Consider the following 17,165-nt stretch of genomic DNA (forward strand, 5'->3'; position numbering starts at 1 on the left):
TGAACTATGAATAGGAAGAGTATGTATGGACATTCGACAACAGGGATTAGATACATGCTTGGTTGTTTAAATTGTTCTTCTATGCTTAATGGGTTCCTAATGCTTAATTTTAGGTTAGACAACAAATGATCAAATTAGGGAATTAGGAACACAAGGTTATGACCAAACACCATGGCTTAATCATACTTTAGCTAGAATCAATCCATTAATCTAATTGAACTTGGGAACTTATCTGCTTGAGTTAGTTATTTCTTTCTTCCTTGTTTTATTTATTTCCCTTCTTTTTCATTTCTGTTTTGTGTAGGGAAAATGAATTGAATCATTCAATCACCAATCTTCGTGGGATCGACCTCGCACTTACATACGCTATACTACCGAACGGCTCGTGCACTTGCGAGTATCACAAGTTGAGGATGCAACTCTATCCATTTTGGTGCAGCTGTATCTACGCAACAGTCATGCCAACATCTAGTGGGGAGCCTCAACTTATATATGTGTCTAGTTAGGAAATGTTAGAGGGTATGAGTGTTTCAGAAATTCCCCTATCATTAAGTCAATGATATGGAAAATAAAGGGTTTATAACTCAAGTGATTAAGAGCAATTACCTATGCACCTTAGAGTTTATGTTCAAATCCCCCGTTATCTTTTTTATAGAAAAAGAGATGAAGAAAGTTTAGAAACTAGAGTTTGTTGTGAGGTAGCAAATTTTGTTGTTTTCCATGTTTCATTCGCTCACCACAAAGATACAAACGAAGCCTGTATAAAATATTAAACAATCTGTCGGGACTCAAGATTCCACATTAATTGAAAGCATGTTCTAGAGTAGTATAACTGTATAAGGGCTTTTGGACACTCTTTCCTTGCAAGTCAGTTTTTAAGGACAAGTTCTACCCATGAGTTCTTCATCTTGTTGATTTGCTTTGTACTCATTTTTTTTTCCTCTTTTTTTTACTGCACTAGATAAATTGTGAAGTTCTATATCATTTAAGGCATATAAAAGAATCAATTTGAACCAGTTCTCCACTCATATCACAATAATTTTCTTTTAAGAGTCAAGTTAATAGTGACACGCTCACATCTAACACAATCAATTAACATTTTGCTAGAAGCAAGACAATTTAAGGATGGGATGGTTGCTGAACGTTAATGACTGGGAAAAAAACCTCACCACAAGCTTCGGATAAAATATTAGACTTATCATGCATAATCCGAAAATTAAATTGATATATAATTCAATATTGGCCTCTCGCAAGGAGAAAAACGATGCATGCTGTGGGAGGCCATCCACGTGGTATAAGATTGCGAGAGGACAATCATGATTAAAATATGAGACCGACCATGGACCCATCTCCAAATCCTTGTCGGAAAATAATGGAAATTATAAGGTAGAATTAAATTAACCATTTGGCCTAAACAAACACCTGTCATCCATACCGTAGGATTTGTTCCAAAAAGAATTACGTACGAGAAAAGAAAAGGAACTAATCTCGTTCTATGTTTTACGTTTGTGATAGGAAAATTCGCGAAATACGCTAATACTTTCTAGACATTTCAAAAGATTATAGTAAGGGTTAGGATTATGTTACTAACTCTTTACATATGTGGTTGTGAATGATTGTGAATGAGATTGTCAACTTTTCAACCAATTCACTTTCAAGTTTTAGTTTTAGTTTGCCTTATTATGTGCATTATTGCACTTTACATGTACTAAGTTACAAATTTTATTTATTTTTATTAAGGAATGAAGTTTAAATAAAATAAGTATCGGGTCGGTGCCGAATTTGGTGTTACCATCCGTAGTTTTGCTCTATAATATATTCAGTTTAATTTGACAAAATTTGGCTAGTTTTAAAAATTTCCTCTAATAAGATGAGAATTCAAACACAAGAAAGCATAAACCAAAGAGTGAAAGATATGACTAATCATTGAAGTAGATGCTCTAGCTCATATCAGTTGGTGACTCTGTATATTACCAAACACAAATCTCCCGCCAAAATTAATATCACAATCGTTTACAATGAAACAAAGTATTCGAAAAATATGACAATATGCCTTACAAGTCTAAAGCTCATCAGTTCATTACATCCTCTGACAAAGAAATTCTATGAAAACTGAATCTGAAAGAATTTTCACAATAAATCTGTCTCAACTGAACTATTTGGTGCCGTAAGAATTCACAGCACTCAACTTACAACCAAAGGCAGGGGAAAAAAATGTACCTCACTCAGTTGCCACTTCTCCTAACATCTACCCTGGGCTGGGCAGGTCTATACTAACATTTTGTAATCTGTTTCATGGTGACACAATGACGTGACCCAGCAAAGCGAGACAAATGTACAACTATCCATAAAACAGATCAAGACAATTTATACAGTGAACTTGATTGGATATGAATTTACCAATTCTGCCATCAAAGTTGGAAATAACTAAAAATGAACCTACTAATTTGGTGTGAAAATCCTTGAAGGTGCTAAATGTTAATGACGTCTGATATAGTAATCTTGGGTCAGTTTCCAGCAGCTAGATCATTTCTGAACTGTTCTACCAAAGGAGGAAGGAGAAGAGCAAGCCTAGACTTGTACCTTGCAATTCGCTGTAAGCGTTCTTCTCTTAACCTATAAGCAAAACACCAAGTCAACCTATGCAAGCTTTATCTGCAGAAAGAGTAATCTCAACCTTTTTGGAAAGCAGCACAATCCCAAATACAGACTTTTCTTTATCCAAAGAGCGATAAAAATATGTGTGTATATATGTATATATATAAGGTTTTGACCCTTTAATGGTGAATGATACCATCTTTCTTGAATTGTTGATTAAGGCGGATGAACAATTAAGTTACAATACATTCTGAAACTTTGCATAACAAAAAAGGTGCATGTGTGACATTTAACGAGAACTTGCAGACACATGCTAAAACCTAACATGTCTTTTTTTGTTTATTTTGGCAACCTATTTCAAATAAACACTCCATTTCCTCCACCCAAGGCCAACCTAGATGAACCCATTAAATCAGCCTAGAGGCAACAGAATTCACTTCACCTTGAATATGTTTTTCACAATCAACATCTTCCTTCAACAGAAAAAACTGGATGACATAAATCAAGTGCAAATTGACCCTCCCACATTATTTTTATGGTCCAAGTGCAAGCATTAGAATTTAATCTCACAATATAACGGATAATTCCTTTAAGATTTCTTGTCACAAGCATCACTAAAGCCACCAAATTCAACTAAGGTGTCAATTTTATGTATATAAATCAGCCTCATCAAGCCTTAAAACGATTCTCTGTAACAAAGGAAAAGCCGCCTCGGTATGTAAGAACCTGAAGGTGTGAGAAACTTACCGTGCACGAACTTTTCTGGCGCGTTTGACATGTCTTTTTAACAGATCATGTGGTGATGAACGTTGAATGTACTCCTCATCCTGAAAGCAAGAACAAGGAAACTCAACTTGCAAAAGATCTAACAACTTTTTTTTTTCTTCATAAGAGCTATAGATCTCATCATTTGGTATAGGAAAGAACAGATGCAAAAATATATAAGCTTCAACTTTTAAATTCAATGCCCTTTAAATTTAAAACTTGCTGGATTAAACCTATTTCACAGTAAAACCAAGGATGAAAATATTGGCCGATATGTCGGTTTTTCAGTGTCTACACCAATACTGAAGAGTAAGCCTATTTCTTCCCCCCATATCGGCGATGTTTTCTGAGAATTTCCCGGATTACACTGATATTTGATGATAATTCTGACATTTCCCAATATCAGCCTAAAACCCAGAAAAGTTTCATAACTTTTGAAGGTAATAGAAGGAAGAAGATGCAAATTATAAAAAATAAAAAAAATAAAAAAAAACCCCTCTAATTAAGTCAAATATGAACCAAACTAAACCTTCATTGAATACCCATCTACTAACCCTGCCATTAAACAAACTAAATATCCAATTAATCTAATAATCATTCTACTCCAATTGACACCAACAACATCGATATACCCCGATACCAAAAACGAAATCGATATATCTTTTAATTGGAGGGCTGATACTATATGCACAGCCAACATTTTCGCCCTTGAGTAAAACTATCCTGGGTCAAAAGGTCAACCAAATAAAGGTAAAAGCAATACAAGTAGAATCAAGTTTCTCTGAAACACCAATAAAACAGACCCATTGCCCGCCTGGGGGTTGGAGGTAACAGAAAAACCTATAATCCTCCAATTTGACAGAATATCCATGCATTCATACAAAGTGTGCTTTTATCTATGTACCTATTTTCTTTCTCTAATTTCTCTGAAACTCAAAAACACATACAACCAATGCATGCATGTTTTATCTAGATACCAACATATGTTGTATATTATCTTTTGAAACTTGAAAACTCTGTAGCATACAATTGGTTTCCCACAGAGTGAAGAAGGACTTGCTTCACAAGATAACAACAGATGATCGTCAGACTACAAAATACCCAGAATTTAACACACACTCAAAAGTACTAGTTAAAACTAGACCTTCAGAACCTATCCAGAAAAGGGATGCTTGATGAATTTATTAAGATTAATCATGAAGAATGGTTATTAGTTCTGACTACCAAAAACAAAACAGCAGTTGGACTGATAATTTAAGTGATTACACAAAAAAATGAGCAACTTCGCATATCATTTCAGAATCTTAATTCATTTTTTGTCCTAAATTTGTAGTGTGTATATATACTTTGTTCATAATTTTTATGGAATTTTCTCAAATCTACAAAACAAGATTCAGAAAATCGACTCAAGGTTGAACACATGACAAAGTTTGGTATACCATCCTTCAGCATCATTTTAATGGGTCATGAAGACAAATGCCTAAAGGAGCAACAAAATTCTTATGTAGTGTTTTGGCACACGAAATTCATCCAGAGATATTTGTGCCCTTATATTATAGATAGTATGCTTAATTCTTGTATACTTTTAGAGACAGTAGTGTACCACTGTATATGTGGATGTTGACACTGCAAAAGACACTTATATTATCATTTTGAAACTAATTTATTTTTCTATTTGATGCTTCCTGTCTGTGGAAGTATACATTGTTTTGGGTCAAGAAGTATCTTGATTACATGACACTGATATGACCTAGATGAGATACTCCTAAAGGAGGCAAATACAATACACATCCCTTTGTAGCAGGAACCAAACGAACTTTTTAAGTCATGAATCTTGATTTTTTTGGTTCCTTTATATCAGTTCAAAACAATGAATATTACTGCTAAATAGTAATCGTTATAATAAAAAACCAACCTCATCCTCATTATCATCTTTTTTTCCTTGTTTTTCTTGTTCACCTTCCTCCTTCTTTGGCAGAGTAGCACTTGCCATAGGTATAGGTGATGGTTTTGGAAGAGACCTTACAGTATCGCCATATTGTGGCTGCCAACAGAATCAAAATTCTCACAGACCCTTAAAGGGCAAAGCATTATAAATAAAAAGAAACATGGAAATTGAAAAAAAAGAAAGAAGATAAAAGACAAAAAATTAGGCCAGTTCCCACATTCTAAATTCTAAATGCAAAACCAAAGCCAAAGAGATTAAGCAGAAACCAATATTGTCATAAACTAAAATAAAAAAGGCATAATAATGCAGCAGGTAACAGAAATGTCACAACAATGAATTTAATATTTTAAACATTTAAGTCAGTAATAAAATGAAATAAATTGGATCTGTATACTAATACTCTCAAGGGAAATAAAAGTTCCAATCATTTGGGTTCGCAGTTTCCAATTCAATTAGTACAACAAACCCAGAAATGATTTTACCAATTATTATTATTATTTGCTTGATCAAGTATACCCCTTGGCATGTAACAAAGACTAATAACTACAGCAATAAGGGGTCATCTGTGTGGACTGAGACATAGTGTAATAAGGGGAACATATAGGGCTGGGCAAAGAATATGTCTTGCAGTCATTCTAAAACAGTTGAAATAAAAGACTTTCAGTTATATAAGTTTCAACCTAAAATTAACTTGTTTGCCAGATTAAACTGTATTAATATATAAGAAAGACAAAGACTTCTCTTGTAAGTAAGGACCAATTATTAGGACTCAATTGCAAAGTAGGCTTGTTGAGGGAAGATAGTATATCAAATATTGTTATTCATCATTATTGTCAATTGTTTTACCATTTAGGCCATAAAAATACTTCAATCCTTCCACAGATAGCTGACAATGCCATCTTCTTTTTCAGTTGTAGTAGGACCATAGCATTTTGATGATAATGACGCTTTCTTTGAGAAGAAGTGTTTTGATGGTAATGATGTGAAGCTACTAGTATTACAGTAAGGCATTTTGTCCTAATGAATCTGTTAAGTCATTTATTTTCTTTGAATAAGTAGATTAGCTTCTAAGTAGTAATAAGATGTGATATTATACATATTCACTGTTTCATAAGACCAAATAATTCATCCTGGAGGCGTTAGCAAAGAGTTAGACTGGATGAATTCAAAAGATTGCATTAAAAAAAACTACTATTTCAGGGAACTTATGTCTACATTCTTGAAATATTAACAAATTAACAAATTCTACATCAAGTTGCATTTGTAGATTTGAGCTCTTCTAACAGCAACTCAGGCTATATTTGAACACAAATTAGGATTGCAGAAGATCATCAAATACTGGATTCTTAGGATAAAAGCAAAGTACAAATTATTACAGAAAAAAAAAATCTCATGCCAACCTGACATTCTTCAGGAAATCCATTCCTCAACCATGACCGACAATGAACATATAGAGAAGCTCCATCTGTCATTCTGACCTGCATACATAATTCAAAATAATTAACACCAAGAAAAGTCTAAGAACTAAGGGCTAGTCCTAATTTGCATTCTGATTGTTATCTACAAAACATCAAAAAGGTTTCCATCAAGGATCGATTGATTCATTTTAGAAAAGATATAATCCAGGTTGCATTTTGAGTAACTTTTTATTTCTCTATTATTTCTGCTGACTGTAGTATTAGAACTTCCTTCCTTTGATAAAAGTTAACATTAGAACTACTTATTTAAACTATATTGAATTCAAAAGGCATGACATCTTGATCATTATGCACCATAATTACTATATTTAATGTATTTGGCAGAATAAATATACAATTGATGGGGATTGGGTTGGATCACATTGTGTAGGGTGTCCATGGGAGGCAATAACGGAAGATAGGCCAGCAGTTTCTAATTAATTTTTGTACAAAGAGAGAAGAGGTCCTTCAAGAGACATATCCGTGTATGTGAGTATGAAGAACAACTCCAGGAATGCTATCATCAGCAAGGGAGATTAAATAACTTCCTTGACATGAAGGAAAGGGAAGAAAGGAATTTAACAAAGGGAAAAGAAAGAAAAAAAATATCAGATTTTTCTTCTCTTACTTATCATTCAAGGACATTTAAAGGAAAGACAAAATGACAGTTTTCTTTCACAATGTATAAAGAAAAAAGGACAACAAAGTAAAACACCCAGATAATGCTGATTCTATTCCAGCCAGACCTTAGCTCAAATCCCACCTAAATACTTTACTGTTTATCATCAACTCATTCCAATCCCTCCTAGCAAGGGGAAGAATTGATCTGTACCACTCCTTAAGTCATCTTACTACAGATAATTTATTTTATGTGCTTGATCCGTACACACCCTACACTCACCAAGCACAGTTGCTGATTCACAACCACAATGCCTATTATCAAAAAGTTGAGAATAAGAAAGAAAAAAAACAAAAATGTAAAACTTTTAAATGGAGAGTTGAATAAGAAATTAAATCCCAGTACAGATTGTTTCTACCATCTGAGCTTATTTCCATAAAAAGGCATCATAAACTTTAAGAACAAAGCCTTCAACAAACAACTAAAACAGTGCCAAAAGGTATATATTTTCTCTATAGCATGAGATAGTCATTTTTCCCATTAATTATGTTTCCCTTTTAGCTATCAGCTCCTCTTAATAGAATGAACCTATCAAATGATCAGGGAAATGCAAGGACTATCGAATCCTACCAAAATCCACACCTAAAATGAAAATTAAATTAGGTACTGAATAAATATGTTAGTAAAACCATGCAACATGATTATTTAAACTTGAAAAAAGATATAATGTATACATGACTCCCAACAAGGGAGATCTTTGACATCAACAAGAGAATATCCTTTGCAAATAAATTTAGAGTCAATAGAAAGTCTTAATAGCATTTACTAACTTAAAGATATTAAAATGCAGTTATAAATGGACAAACAATCAGCAAGCAAAGTGTTTCTTACTTTTCGACCTCTAATGACAGCTAAGTTATCATCTCTGCTTTTATCCCTACAGAAAACACAACAAGAAAACTATTTACGTCAGTGAAAAATTCGAAGAAAAAGAATTCTTATTGCAAATAGAAATAAAAGAAACTATTTACACTAGATCCAACATTACCTGATGTCTTTAAAACCATTGCTGTCAGGCACTGAAGATGGAGCAACCTAAACCAGAAAGAAGAAATGCTGAATAAATCCTTCAAATCTTGCATTCAGATGATAATGTTGAGGCAAACAAAATGACACAGAAAAAAACTTAAGGCAAACATCCTTTATTCAGATTGGCTTAGAATTCTCAATGGCCAAAAAGATCCTATGTTCCGATTGGCATAATATTCATGTCAAAATTAAATCCATTATCTAGTTTACCCATTTTGGTCAACCAGGTTACTCAAAAGTCACCCTGCCCACAAAATACTAGGGGTTATATAACCACATTAACTTCTTAGTCATCAACAACATTCAACGTAGTGCTATCAAACGAGAAAGAAACATAGTAAGATGATTGCCTAAGAACTTGACAAGTTCAAGAGACGCACCATCTTTTTAAGACAAGAATCATAGAAGCATGCTCAATGAGGAGTTTCACTAGGCATGGACTAACATTTGCAAAAGGACAACTAAACTCTACATTGCTACCATTAATTCTTTCTTCTATTTAAGAGTCTGAAGCACCACCATGTGCAATGCATCCTTCAAAGTGCTCAAAGTCAAACCTTCTGATAAAGCATGTGTTTAATTATAGACAGAAAAGTTATACATAAATATATGGGTAGAAAAAGAAGAAAATTGTACCCAACCTCAATTTGACCTTCTATTTCCCCTGATAAATTCAACCAACAAAAAAAGATGTGTGCAGTAATGAAACTAGTCCAACGTATATGAACTGAGAAGTTACACTTAGAAAGGGGCTTCCTTGAGTCAAAGCATATTACCAAACTTTTGTAAGTTTACCTCTAAACACGTATGTACAATTGAACAAAGCAAATCACACCAGAGTCCAGAGAATGAAAGATTAAGTAAATGCTTTGTGAAAATAGGAACTGCCCACTAACAATTAACCAAAACACGCAACAACAAAAAACAGAAAAGTAGAAACCTCGGGAGTTGAAGAAAGGGGAAGGCCCTTAATCGGAGGAGGAAGAGGAGATGGTGCCAAGTTGTAGTTGGGTCTTATCAAATGCAGAGAAATAGGCTGCTGAGGAGGGAAATTGAGTAAGGGCCGAGATGGGTAGGCAGCTCCAGCTCCTCCTCCTCCGGCGTTGGCCACAGTGACTGTGTGTTCGCCTCCGGCAGTGGCGGGCCAACTGGGCCTGGGAATGAAGCCTCGGCCTGAAGAAGCCACTGGGTAAAGAACCCCTTGATTGTGATGTGCTGCTGCTGCTACTGGTGATGCTGATGGTGATTGGGTTCGAATTGGGAGGGCTTGGCTTGGGTACAGATTAGGCGGAAAAGGAGAAGATGATATGGGTCTTATGGGTCTCGTGGTGGTTGTGGGGACAGTGGAGGTGGCTGTGGTGGTGGCCATGGCGGCAGTGGCTGTAGTGGTGGTGTGGTTGGGATCTATGGCCATGGCAGCAGTGGCGGGGAATTTTGGGAATTTGGTGCGCTTTGGTTTTTAATTTTTGAATCTTAAAGAAAAGTTCCCACTGCTCACCCACCCAAACTCTCTTTATTTATCTTTATCATATTTCTTTTTTTTTAAATATCCAAATTTTTATGTATGTTTTTAAACTCAGCTTCAATTTAACACGTGATTAAACTAAACGTTTAGGTTAAATTCCTTTTTTCTCGCGCCTACCAGCTTTAACACCTGATTAAACTAGTACCGCCAGATTCATCCAACGGCTCACTTGCCTCCCTTGTTAAACTCACATCATATATAATCAAATATTAAAGCCGCTATGTACTATTTTACTGTTTTACCATCGGGTTGGGGGTTAAATATAAATAGGCTTTTTATCACAAATGGTTCTTGAGGTTTGCAAAATTATCACCTTTCGTTATTTATGTTTTTTTATGACATTAATAGTTCTTAAGATTACTCCTTGTACATCAATTTGGTCCATATTGTTAACTTCCATCCAGTTTTCTATTAAATTACTTAGGTTGCACATATGTGGGCCCCACACACCAATAAAACGACGACATGTGGATTTAAGTAAAATATATCTTTTTAAAAATATTTTAAACTTTAAATAAGGAAAGTTTTCTTGAACACATAGGGAGAGAGGAGGTAGGTTTCTTGAACAAACTCCCTCTATTTTAGTCTCTTGAAGGGGGTTCGGTCGAAGGGATGGGGTAGGTTGCGGGTGGCGTTGGGGTGTGGTATGGGTCGTGGGGGACTGGTGTGCTTAGGAGAGAGACAAAGACAGAGATAGAGAAAGCGAGAAGGAGAGAGAGTGTGGGTCGGAGAGTGGGGTGAAGGTTGGGTTGCGGGTAGGGATAAGGGGTGGGTTGTGGGTGGGAGAGAGAGCATGATAAGTTATACATATGCTAACATAGATTGATGTTCTCGTATCACAATTCATTAACATGACAATAAGTAACTATATATGTTGCATGACATAAATATAGGTTTTAAAGACTTAACTCCCCAAAAGTGGAGATTATTTGAAAAATTCAAGCCTTATCGAAAATAACACCCTATAGGAGGTTATGATCCACAAATTCTAACCGCATGATAAGTATAAAGGTTACAAATTGGTGTTTGTGAAGTAAAATAAGATCACTAATATGACATAAGGGTTCATGGTAGAGACATGATTTTAGTCTCCCATCCCATCATAGATGCATTCACATTTCTATAAGTACAGTTGTTATTTTAACACGAAACTTATAGCATGTGTTAAATACATATTTATTAAGACTATATGGTGCATGAAAATCCTCAAAGCTCATGAACTATTTGAGATATATATGATGAAGTGACCCCTTGAAGGATGTAAAGTACCACAATATTCTTAATTAAGAGTTAACACTAAGAGTTTAAGTATTTTGAATTCAAATTTAATATTGTTGTAAAATATTCTAACTATTAGATTAGTTGTTGATGCTCCTGAAGAGTTCAATCATTCAAAAAATGAAAAGAAGGTCGAATAGTGTGATTGTTTGTACCATATCTGATCAGCCCCTCATGCCATGACACATGAAAAGGATCTGACATCAAGTAGGGCCCTGTGGCCCACGCTGGCAAAGCCTAGCCTTATAATCGGTGTTGAGGCCCAAAAATCCAAGGGCTAGGCCCAAACTTGTTCTTGGCCCGGCACAAATAATTAGTCGCAAAAGAAGCCCAATCAGGACATGAGAAGAAATTGTAGGACACGCCTACATAAGCCGTGGGTCATGTGTCACGCCAAGCAAGCATGCACAAAAAGGCCAAAAATGCAACGGCTTTATAAATTCGGGCTCATAAACCTAGCCGATGCTATTTAACTCGATCACGGCTTATTATGGCGCAACAAAACTCAAGCACAAGTGCGACAAATAACACACGCGATGCCGTCAAGCCATGCTACGAGCTCAAGTGGGCCCAAGCCACATAATTACCCGGGGCTTGCTGAGAAGGTTGTGGTATGGAAGGAAACAAGCAATCACAGGGCCCATTGAGGGTTCGAAGAACGAAAGTTTTAAAGCCACTTGGGAGCATTAAAACTCAAGCCCGTTCCTCGGACCCGACCACATGGGTTGGAATGAGAAAGGGAGAAGATTAATCCGATGCCGTAGGAGAATATATAGTTTGCTACAACACTTAGATAAACCCACATCAGTAAAAGGCCCAAAATGAAAACAAATGGGTGTTTCCAGCAGCTTGACGAAAACCCATTGGATGTTGGAAATAGCATGCCAATAACTGATTACTATACACAAGGCCCAGCCCAAAGCTTTATAAAAATACAGCATCGTGCTCCACCCTCGTCAGAACTCCAAGGTGGTCAACGAGGAGCCATAGCAGGGACCAAAGGAAATCTATGTATGTAGGAGGCATACCCACTGGACAAATGACTTCATCCATTCTCTCATTTCCTCAGCGAACTCCAATTTGAAAACCAAGGGAGAAAGCAAGTGGCGCCTCACCTCCATGGGGAGACCCAACTGTATAGAAAACCTTGGAACTCAAAGGGGTATGCACTCCGGTGGAAGAGATTTAACCAAAAGGAGTGAATGGAGAGAAGCGAAGGAAAAGTGGGAATGGAAGATTGATAGAATTAGAGTCCTAAGTGCCTATAAAAGCAAGCTCCCTCTACCTAGCAAACACACACCATTCCAGAGCACGACCAAGCTTCGTCAACCAAACTGAAATTTACTCTAGATGCCCCATCTTTTATTTCCATCGTTTTCTCTCTCTTTTTGAGATAGAAACCCTCCTAATTCTCCCATTTTCCACTCTAAACCTTCTTTTCTGAAAGAAATTCATGCTTTGATCTCTCTCTCGAATTGCTAAACTTGTGAAGGCTTAGCTCCCATGCCACAAGCTCCTTAAGCTAAGTCACTAATAAATTTGATACGTTCTTCTGGTTGTTGGTGAAAAGAACCAAAACGTATTTTTTTTAGGCTTCAGCAAGTCTTTTAAAAATTCTTTTCGGAGTCTGGTTCTTGAACTTAGGCATCAGGAGGTTTTGTTTGTTTTCTTCTTACAGCAACCCAAGCCCATTCATCAAGCTGCTAGAACAAAAAGACCCCTACAATCGGCAGATGCCTTCGGCACCTACAACCAATTGTATGCCCAGCATGGCCCCATAGCCAACGATGGCAACTCTTGTCCCGCAATCGGTAGGTGCCATGGAGTCCATATAGTTATTTTAAAGATTTTTTTTTTCCATATGGAGTCCACATCATTAAAAAATAGAACCCACATTCGCTACATCAGCATTTAACAGACTTACTAACGGTCTGCCTGATGGTGGGGGCAATTTGTAGGTTTTCTGGGAGTTTGAGTTTGTACTCGTAAATGTCTCTAAAATTGGGCATGAATTTGAAAATGACCCTATAATTTGGGGGGTTTTATGTAGTTTGTTAAAAAAAAACAAAAAAACAAAAACAAATCATCTACAAGTATGAAATACAGCCCAGAACCGAAGGGAGTTGGCTGAAAAACTCAAAGCCCAAGATCCAAACAAGCAAAGCCCAATTTGGCCTACGACTACAGCTACTAGCACCTACGACTTTCCAGCCTGAGTTCAAGTATCGTTGGACAATAGATTCTTTTTTTCTAGTTGACAATTCATTGGACAATAGCCTAGATTTTAAATTAGAAAGACTCCAGCAAGTCTTCCTTTAACTCTGCAACTCTCCCTCTCTCTCTCTCTGAAATTAGAAGCTTATTTTGTGCCTGAAACATGATAATTGTTGATGGCCTTCCCTTTTCCACAGACACTTCTGCATCGCCTCAGGTACTCTGTCTCTCTCTCTCTCTCTAGTTATATGTAGATATACATTCTAATTTTGTTATTATTTTTTCTAGAACTTCAAATAACTAGATTTTTCGGAAACAGAATCATGGATTTCTTCTGACAGATTAATGGGTTGCACAAATTCCTGTGCTTCGCATCGGCCAGAAGAAATTTTTTGTACTTTTACGTAATACATATGTAATATACCTTAAAACTTGTATTTATGAACAGGGACGGGATATCCTGGCTGCTTTAATGGAACACCCTGCTCTGGTATCTGCCTCAAATTCGTTCAAGGCTATCCCAGAGAGGAGATTCTCAGTACCTGAAGAGTCAGGTCCAGAGAAAACACTACCTAGTAAATGGGTTTATCTATTCCAGAGAGAATATGCAACTGTTGATCCATCATTGGTGGATGTATGTATATTTCTTTATTCTCTGAGGCAAACATTTGAGAATATATGGCATGAAATTTTCATTTATACAGGAGAGAGAGAGAGAGAGAGAGAGAGAGAGAGAGAGAGAGAGAGAGAGAGAGAGAGAGAGAGCATTTAACCTTTTGCTTTCCCTATTTCACTAATTATTATACGATACTAGTCCAACTATTGAACCTTTCTTCTACTGCAATTAGTTGAACTGTTATATATAGTACGGCTATTGGCAAACCAACTGAATCAATATATTTGCCCTTCCTCCGAAAGTGAACTATCATGTTTGCAGCCTTTAAGAGAAGAATGCAATTGTTAATTGATTTTCTCATGTGATTGCTTGTCATTAACTGAGTACTTTTGTGGCAATTAAGGTTTTTTTAGTAGCAAGATTACTATTAATTATTCCTTCACTAACTTCAATTTCTTCTTCTCGGTCTTCCCCATGAAAAGTTTGTTGGCACTGATGAAGCAACAACCTGTGTCGGTGTTGCCATTCGGAATCCAGGAAATGGAATGTAAGATTTGGTTTTATTGGAGATAATTTGTTTTAAGATCTTACCGATTTTCAAAGAGTTCTTTCATGTTTGGTTCTGCTTTTGTCATTGATTAATGCTACAGGCGCCAAAACAAATCCCAAAATTTTGGACTCAAATTGATGTGGTAGTGTTTCATATGTTCATAATTGAACCCATTCTAAATCTCATTTAATTGTACAAGTAAGATATTATCATGCAATCTACCACACCATTTGGTGACTAAAATTGGGAAAGTTTTGGTGCTCTAGTACTGTTGTTTCTCATTTAGTTTTCAAACTACAGGACCTCAGTTGCTCATATGGATTCTCCAAAAATTGTGGATATTGGTCTCTCCCAAATGTTGTCACTCCTTGTTGACCACAATAGTGATATGGAGTTGGATGTATTTTTCTTTATACCTGAAATAATTTGTTACGTAAATGTTTATATTTTCTGATTGACCCAGTATAATATAGCACAAATAAAGGAATTTTGCATATCTACACAATGCAGGTGCATCTGGTTGGTGGCTTTGAAGATGTTTCACCTAATGTTTGGCCCCGGATCCTTTACTTTGTTTTTGGTTTTCTAGAAATGTAGTTATCTACTCAGAAACAGAATAATCGAAGCTGCAATGCATTGAACTTTGTGTGCAGCATGGTAACTGCAACACAAGATCAGAAAGTCAGGAAAAGTTGGCTGGTTATTCCTTTCCTTTATGTGCCAAAATTGTTGAAACTCTATGGAATAGACAGGAAAAGTTTCACATCCGAACTCTCTTCATTCTTGGGCATAACACTAGAAGGGATCTCGAGGGAAATGCATACCCTATTTTCAATGGGTTCATGGTTAGCTTCAACTTCATGAGTTCCATATCAATTTATTGTATGCCTTATATTCACTTAAGATAATATCCTTCACTTTAATCAAATTTTTACACTTTTTTCAGGTAGGAACTTCGACCGGATCTATTACTCCAGCCAGCTTTGACAGAACCTCAAGATGTCCTGATGAAATTGTCAGGAGAATTAGAATTTCTGCATCACACGAGGAGTCCAGTTGGAAAGGCAAGTTAATGGAAACATATCATACTCAAACTGATCAATTCAAAATAGCTCCGTGCTGCTGGTAAGAGTTTTACATTATTGATTATGCCTTCAGCTTCAATTCTCCACAACATAGATTTGCTCAGAAAACTCTTAGAGCTGTGTTCAACTATGCCAGAATCCTCAGCCTTACATATACTTCAATTTTGCTTTAAGTCATTAATTTTGTAATTGTTTATATAGTATATCCTGGCTCATTTACTCATTATATTTATGCTTTGCACTCTAATATTTTCCATTAATGCAGGACCCTACGTCAATTACATATTTCTTTGTCACTACAAGATTATTCTGATTCAGAAATCCTCCTTATGTGTTCTACTTCTCCTTCTGCTGAGGGCCCAGATTTTGTGGAAAATATGAGAAGGTATGCACAACCAAAATTAAACCTGTCTTACAGTTCTGTGGTCACACACAATAGGAAATTTTTTATTATAAAAAAACGAGGATATTTCTACATAATAAAAGGAAAAGGAGTAAGGGGGATGACTAAGAGCTCTACAGCAAGTTGATCACATTAGATGCATTGAAGTATTTACTTTTTTCTAGTTTGGGACATCATACCTTTGTATTTCTTAAAAAAAAGGATGTTCATTCCATACAATAAGATTAATTTCCAGATGCTCCAACTATTATGATAATCCTGCGGAGAAATCTATGCATAATAAAAGGATAATGTTAACTTCCTCTTCACCTCTTCAGGCAGTGGGAATACCTGATTGAACACCCAGATTGGAGAGAAACCTTTCCTATGAAGCAGCCACGCATATTTGAGAGAACTGCTGAAGGAGGCTGGAGAAGGCAAAAGGCGCTGATACCATAGGAGGTTTTTGCTATTTTGCAGTACAAATATTTGTATTCTTCCCATGTCTCTCTTTTCCATGCCCCCCTGGACTGGCAAACCAACTGGATCCATGTATTTTTCCTTGCACCAAATTTGTTAATGTTTCCCTTCACCATAATTTCTTCTTCTTGGCCTTCGCCATGAAATGTTTGTTGGCACTGACGAAGCAACAACCTTTTTGGGTGTTGCTATGGGAATGGAATGTGAGAAATGGTTTTATTGGAGACATAATTTGTTTGAGATCTTACTACTGGTTTTCGAAGGGTTCTTTTATACATGGTTTTGCTTTTCTCGTATATCACTACGATGTCAAAAAAAGTCTCAAAATGTTTTCTTTGACGGCACAAGGTAGAAGTTGCAATGAACTACAATACTAATTTTACACCACACACAGGCGTTGACCACAAAGCTTTCACTCTCTTTCTACTGCTGCGGAATTCCACTGTTATTGGTTTTTATTGCCAAGTTGTCGTGGTTTTTTTTTGAGATATTTAGTCCACCGCATATGCCAAAAAAAAAAATCTAACTTTTCTCTCTCTTCGAATAGCTCGGTTCCTCT

At 36.2% G+C, this 17,165-nt stretch overlaps 2 protein-coding genes across 4 annotated transcripts; one reads left to right on the plus strand and one right to left on the minus strand.

The window, feature by feature from the left end:
- Positions 1-1,970: 1,970 nt before the first annotated feature.
- Positions 1,971-9,975, minus strand: LOC110752500 (proline-rich family protein). The gene is made up of 7 exons (XM_021953165.2): positions 9,417-9,975; positions 8,436-8,482; positions 8,279-8,324; positions 6,712-6,789; positions 5,279-5,407; positions 3,346-3,425; positions 1,971-2,616 (listed from the first exon to the last, which is right to left on the minus strand). Exons 1-7 carry the CDS (start codon positions 9,888-9,890, stop codon positions 2,508-2,510), a joined length of 963 nt encoding a protein of 320 aa, XP_021808857.2. The 5' UTR covers positions 9,891-9,975; the 3' UTR covers positions 1,971-2,507.
- Positions 9,976-13,527: 3,552 nt separating this feature from the next.
- On the plus strand, positions 13,528-16,853 carry LOC110752505 (protein N-terminal asparagine amidohydrolase family protein). Of its 3 annotated transcripts, none has more exons than XM_021953170.2 (9): positions 13,528-13,710; positions 13,942-14,127; positions 14,592-14,656; positions 14,960-15,059; positions 15,170-15,208; positions 15,313-15,504; positions 15,606-15,723; positions 16,010-16,129; positions 16,465-16,853. In XM_021953170.2, exons 1-8 carry the CDS (start codon positions 13,657-13,659, stop codon positions 16,123-16,125), a joined length of 870 nt encoding a protein of 289 aa, XP_021808862.1. In that variant the 5' UTR covers positions 13,528-13,656; the 3' UTR covers positions 16,126-16,129; positions 16,465-16,853. The 3 variants fall into 3 exon arrangements, with proteins under 3 accessions (XP_021808862.1, XP_021808860.1, XP_021808861.1); XM_021953168.2 differs by having other exon boundaries at positions 13,530-13,710; positions 15,606-15,784; XM_021953169.2 differs by lacking the exon at positions 13,942-14,127 and having other exon boundaries at positions 13,530-13,710; positions 15,606-15,784.
- Positions 16,854-17,165: the final 312 nt, after the last annotated feature.

This window comes from Prunus avium, chromosome 2 (assembly GCF_965620075.1).
Source record: "Prunus avium chromosome 2, drPruAviu1.hap1.1, whole genome shotgun sequence".
Taxonomy (NCBI): domain Eukaryota; kingdom Viridiplantae; phylum Streptophyta; class Magnoliopsida; order Rosales; family Rosaceae; genus Prunus; species Prunus avium.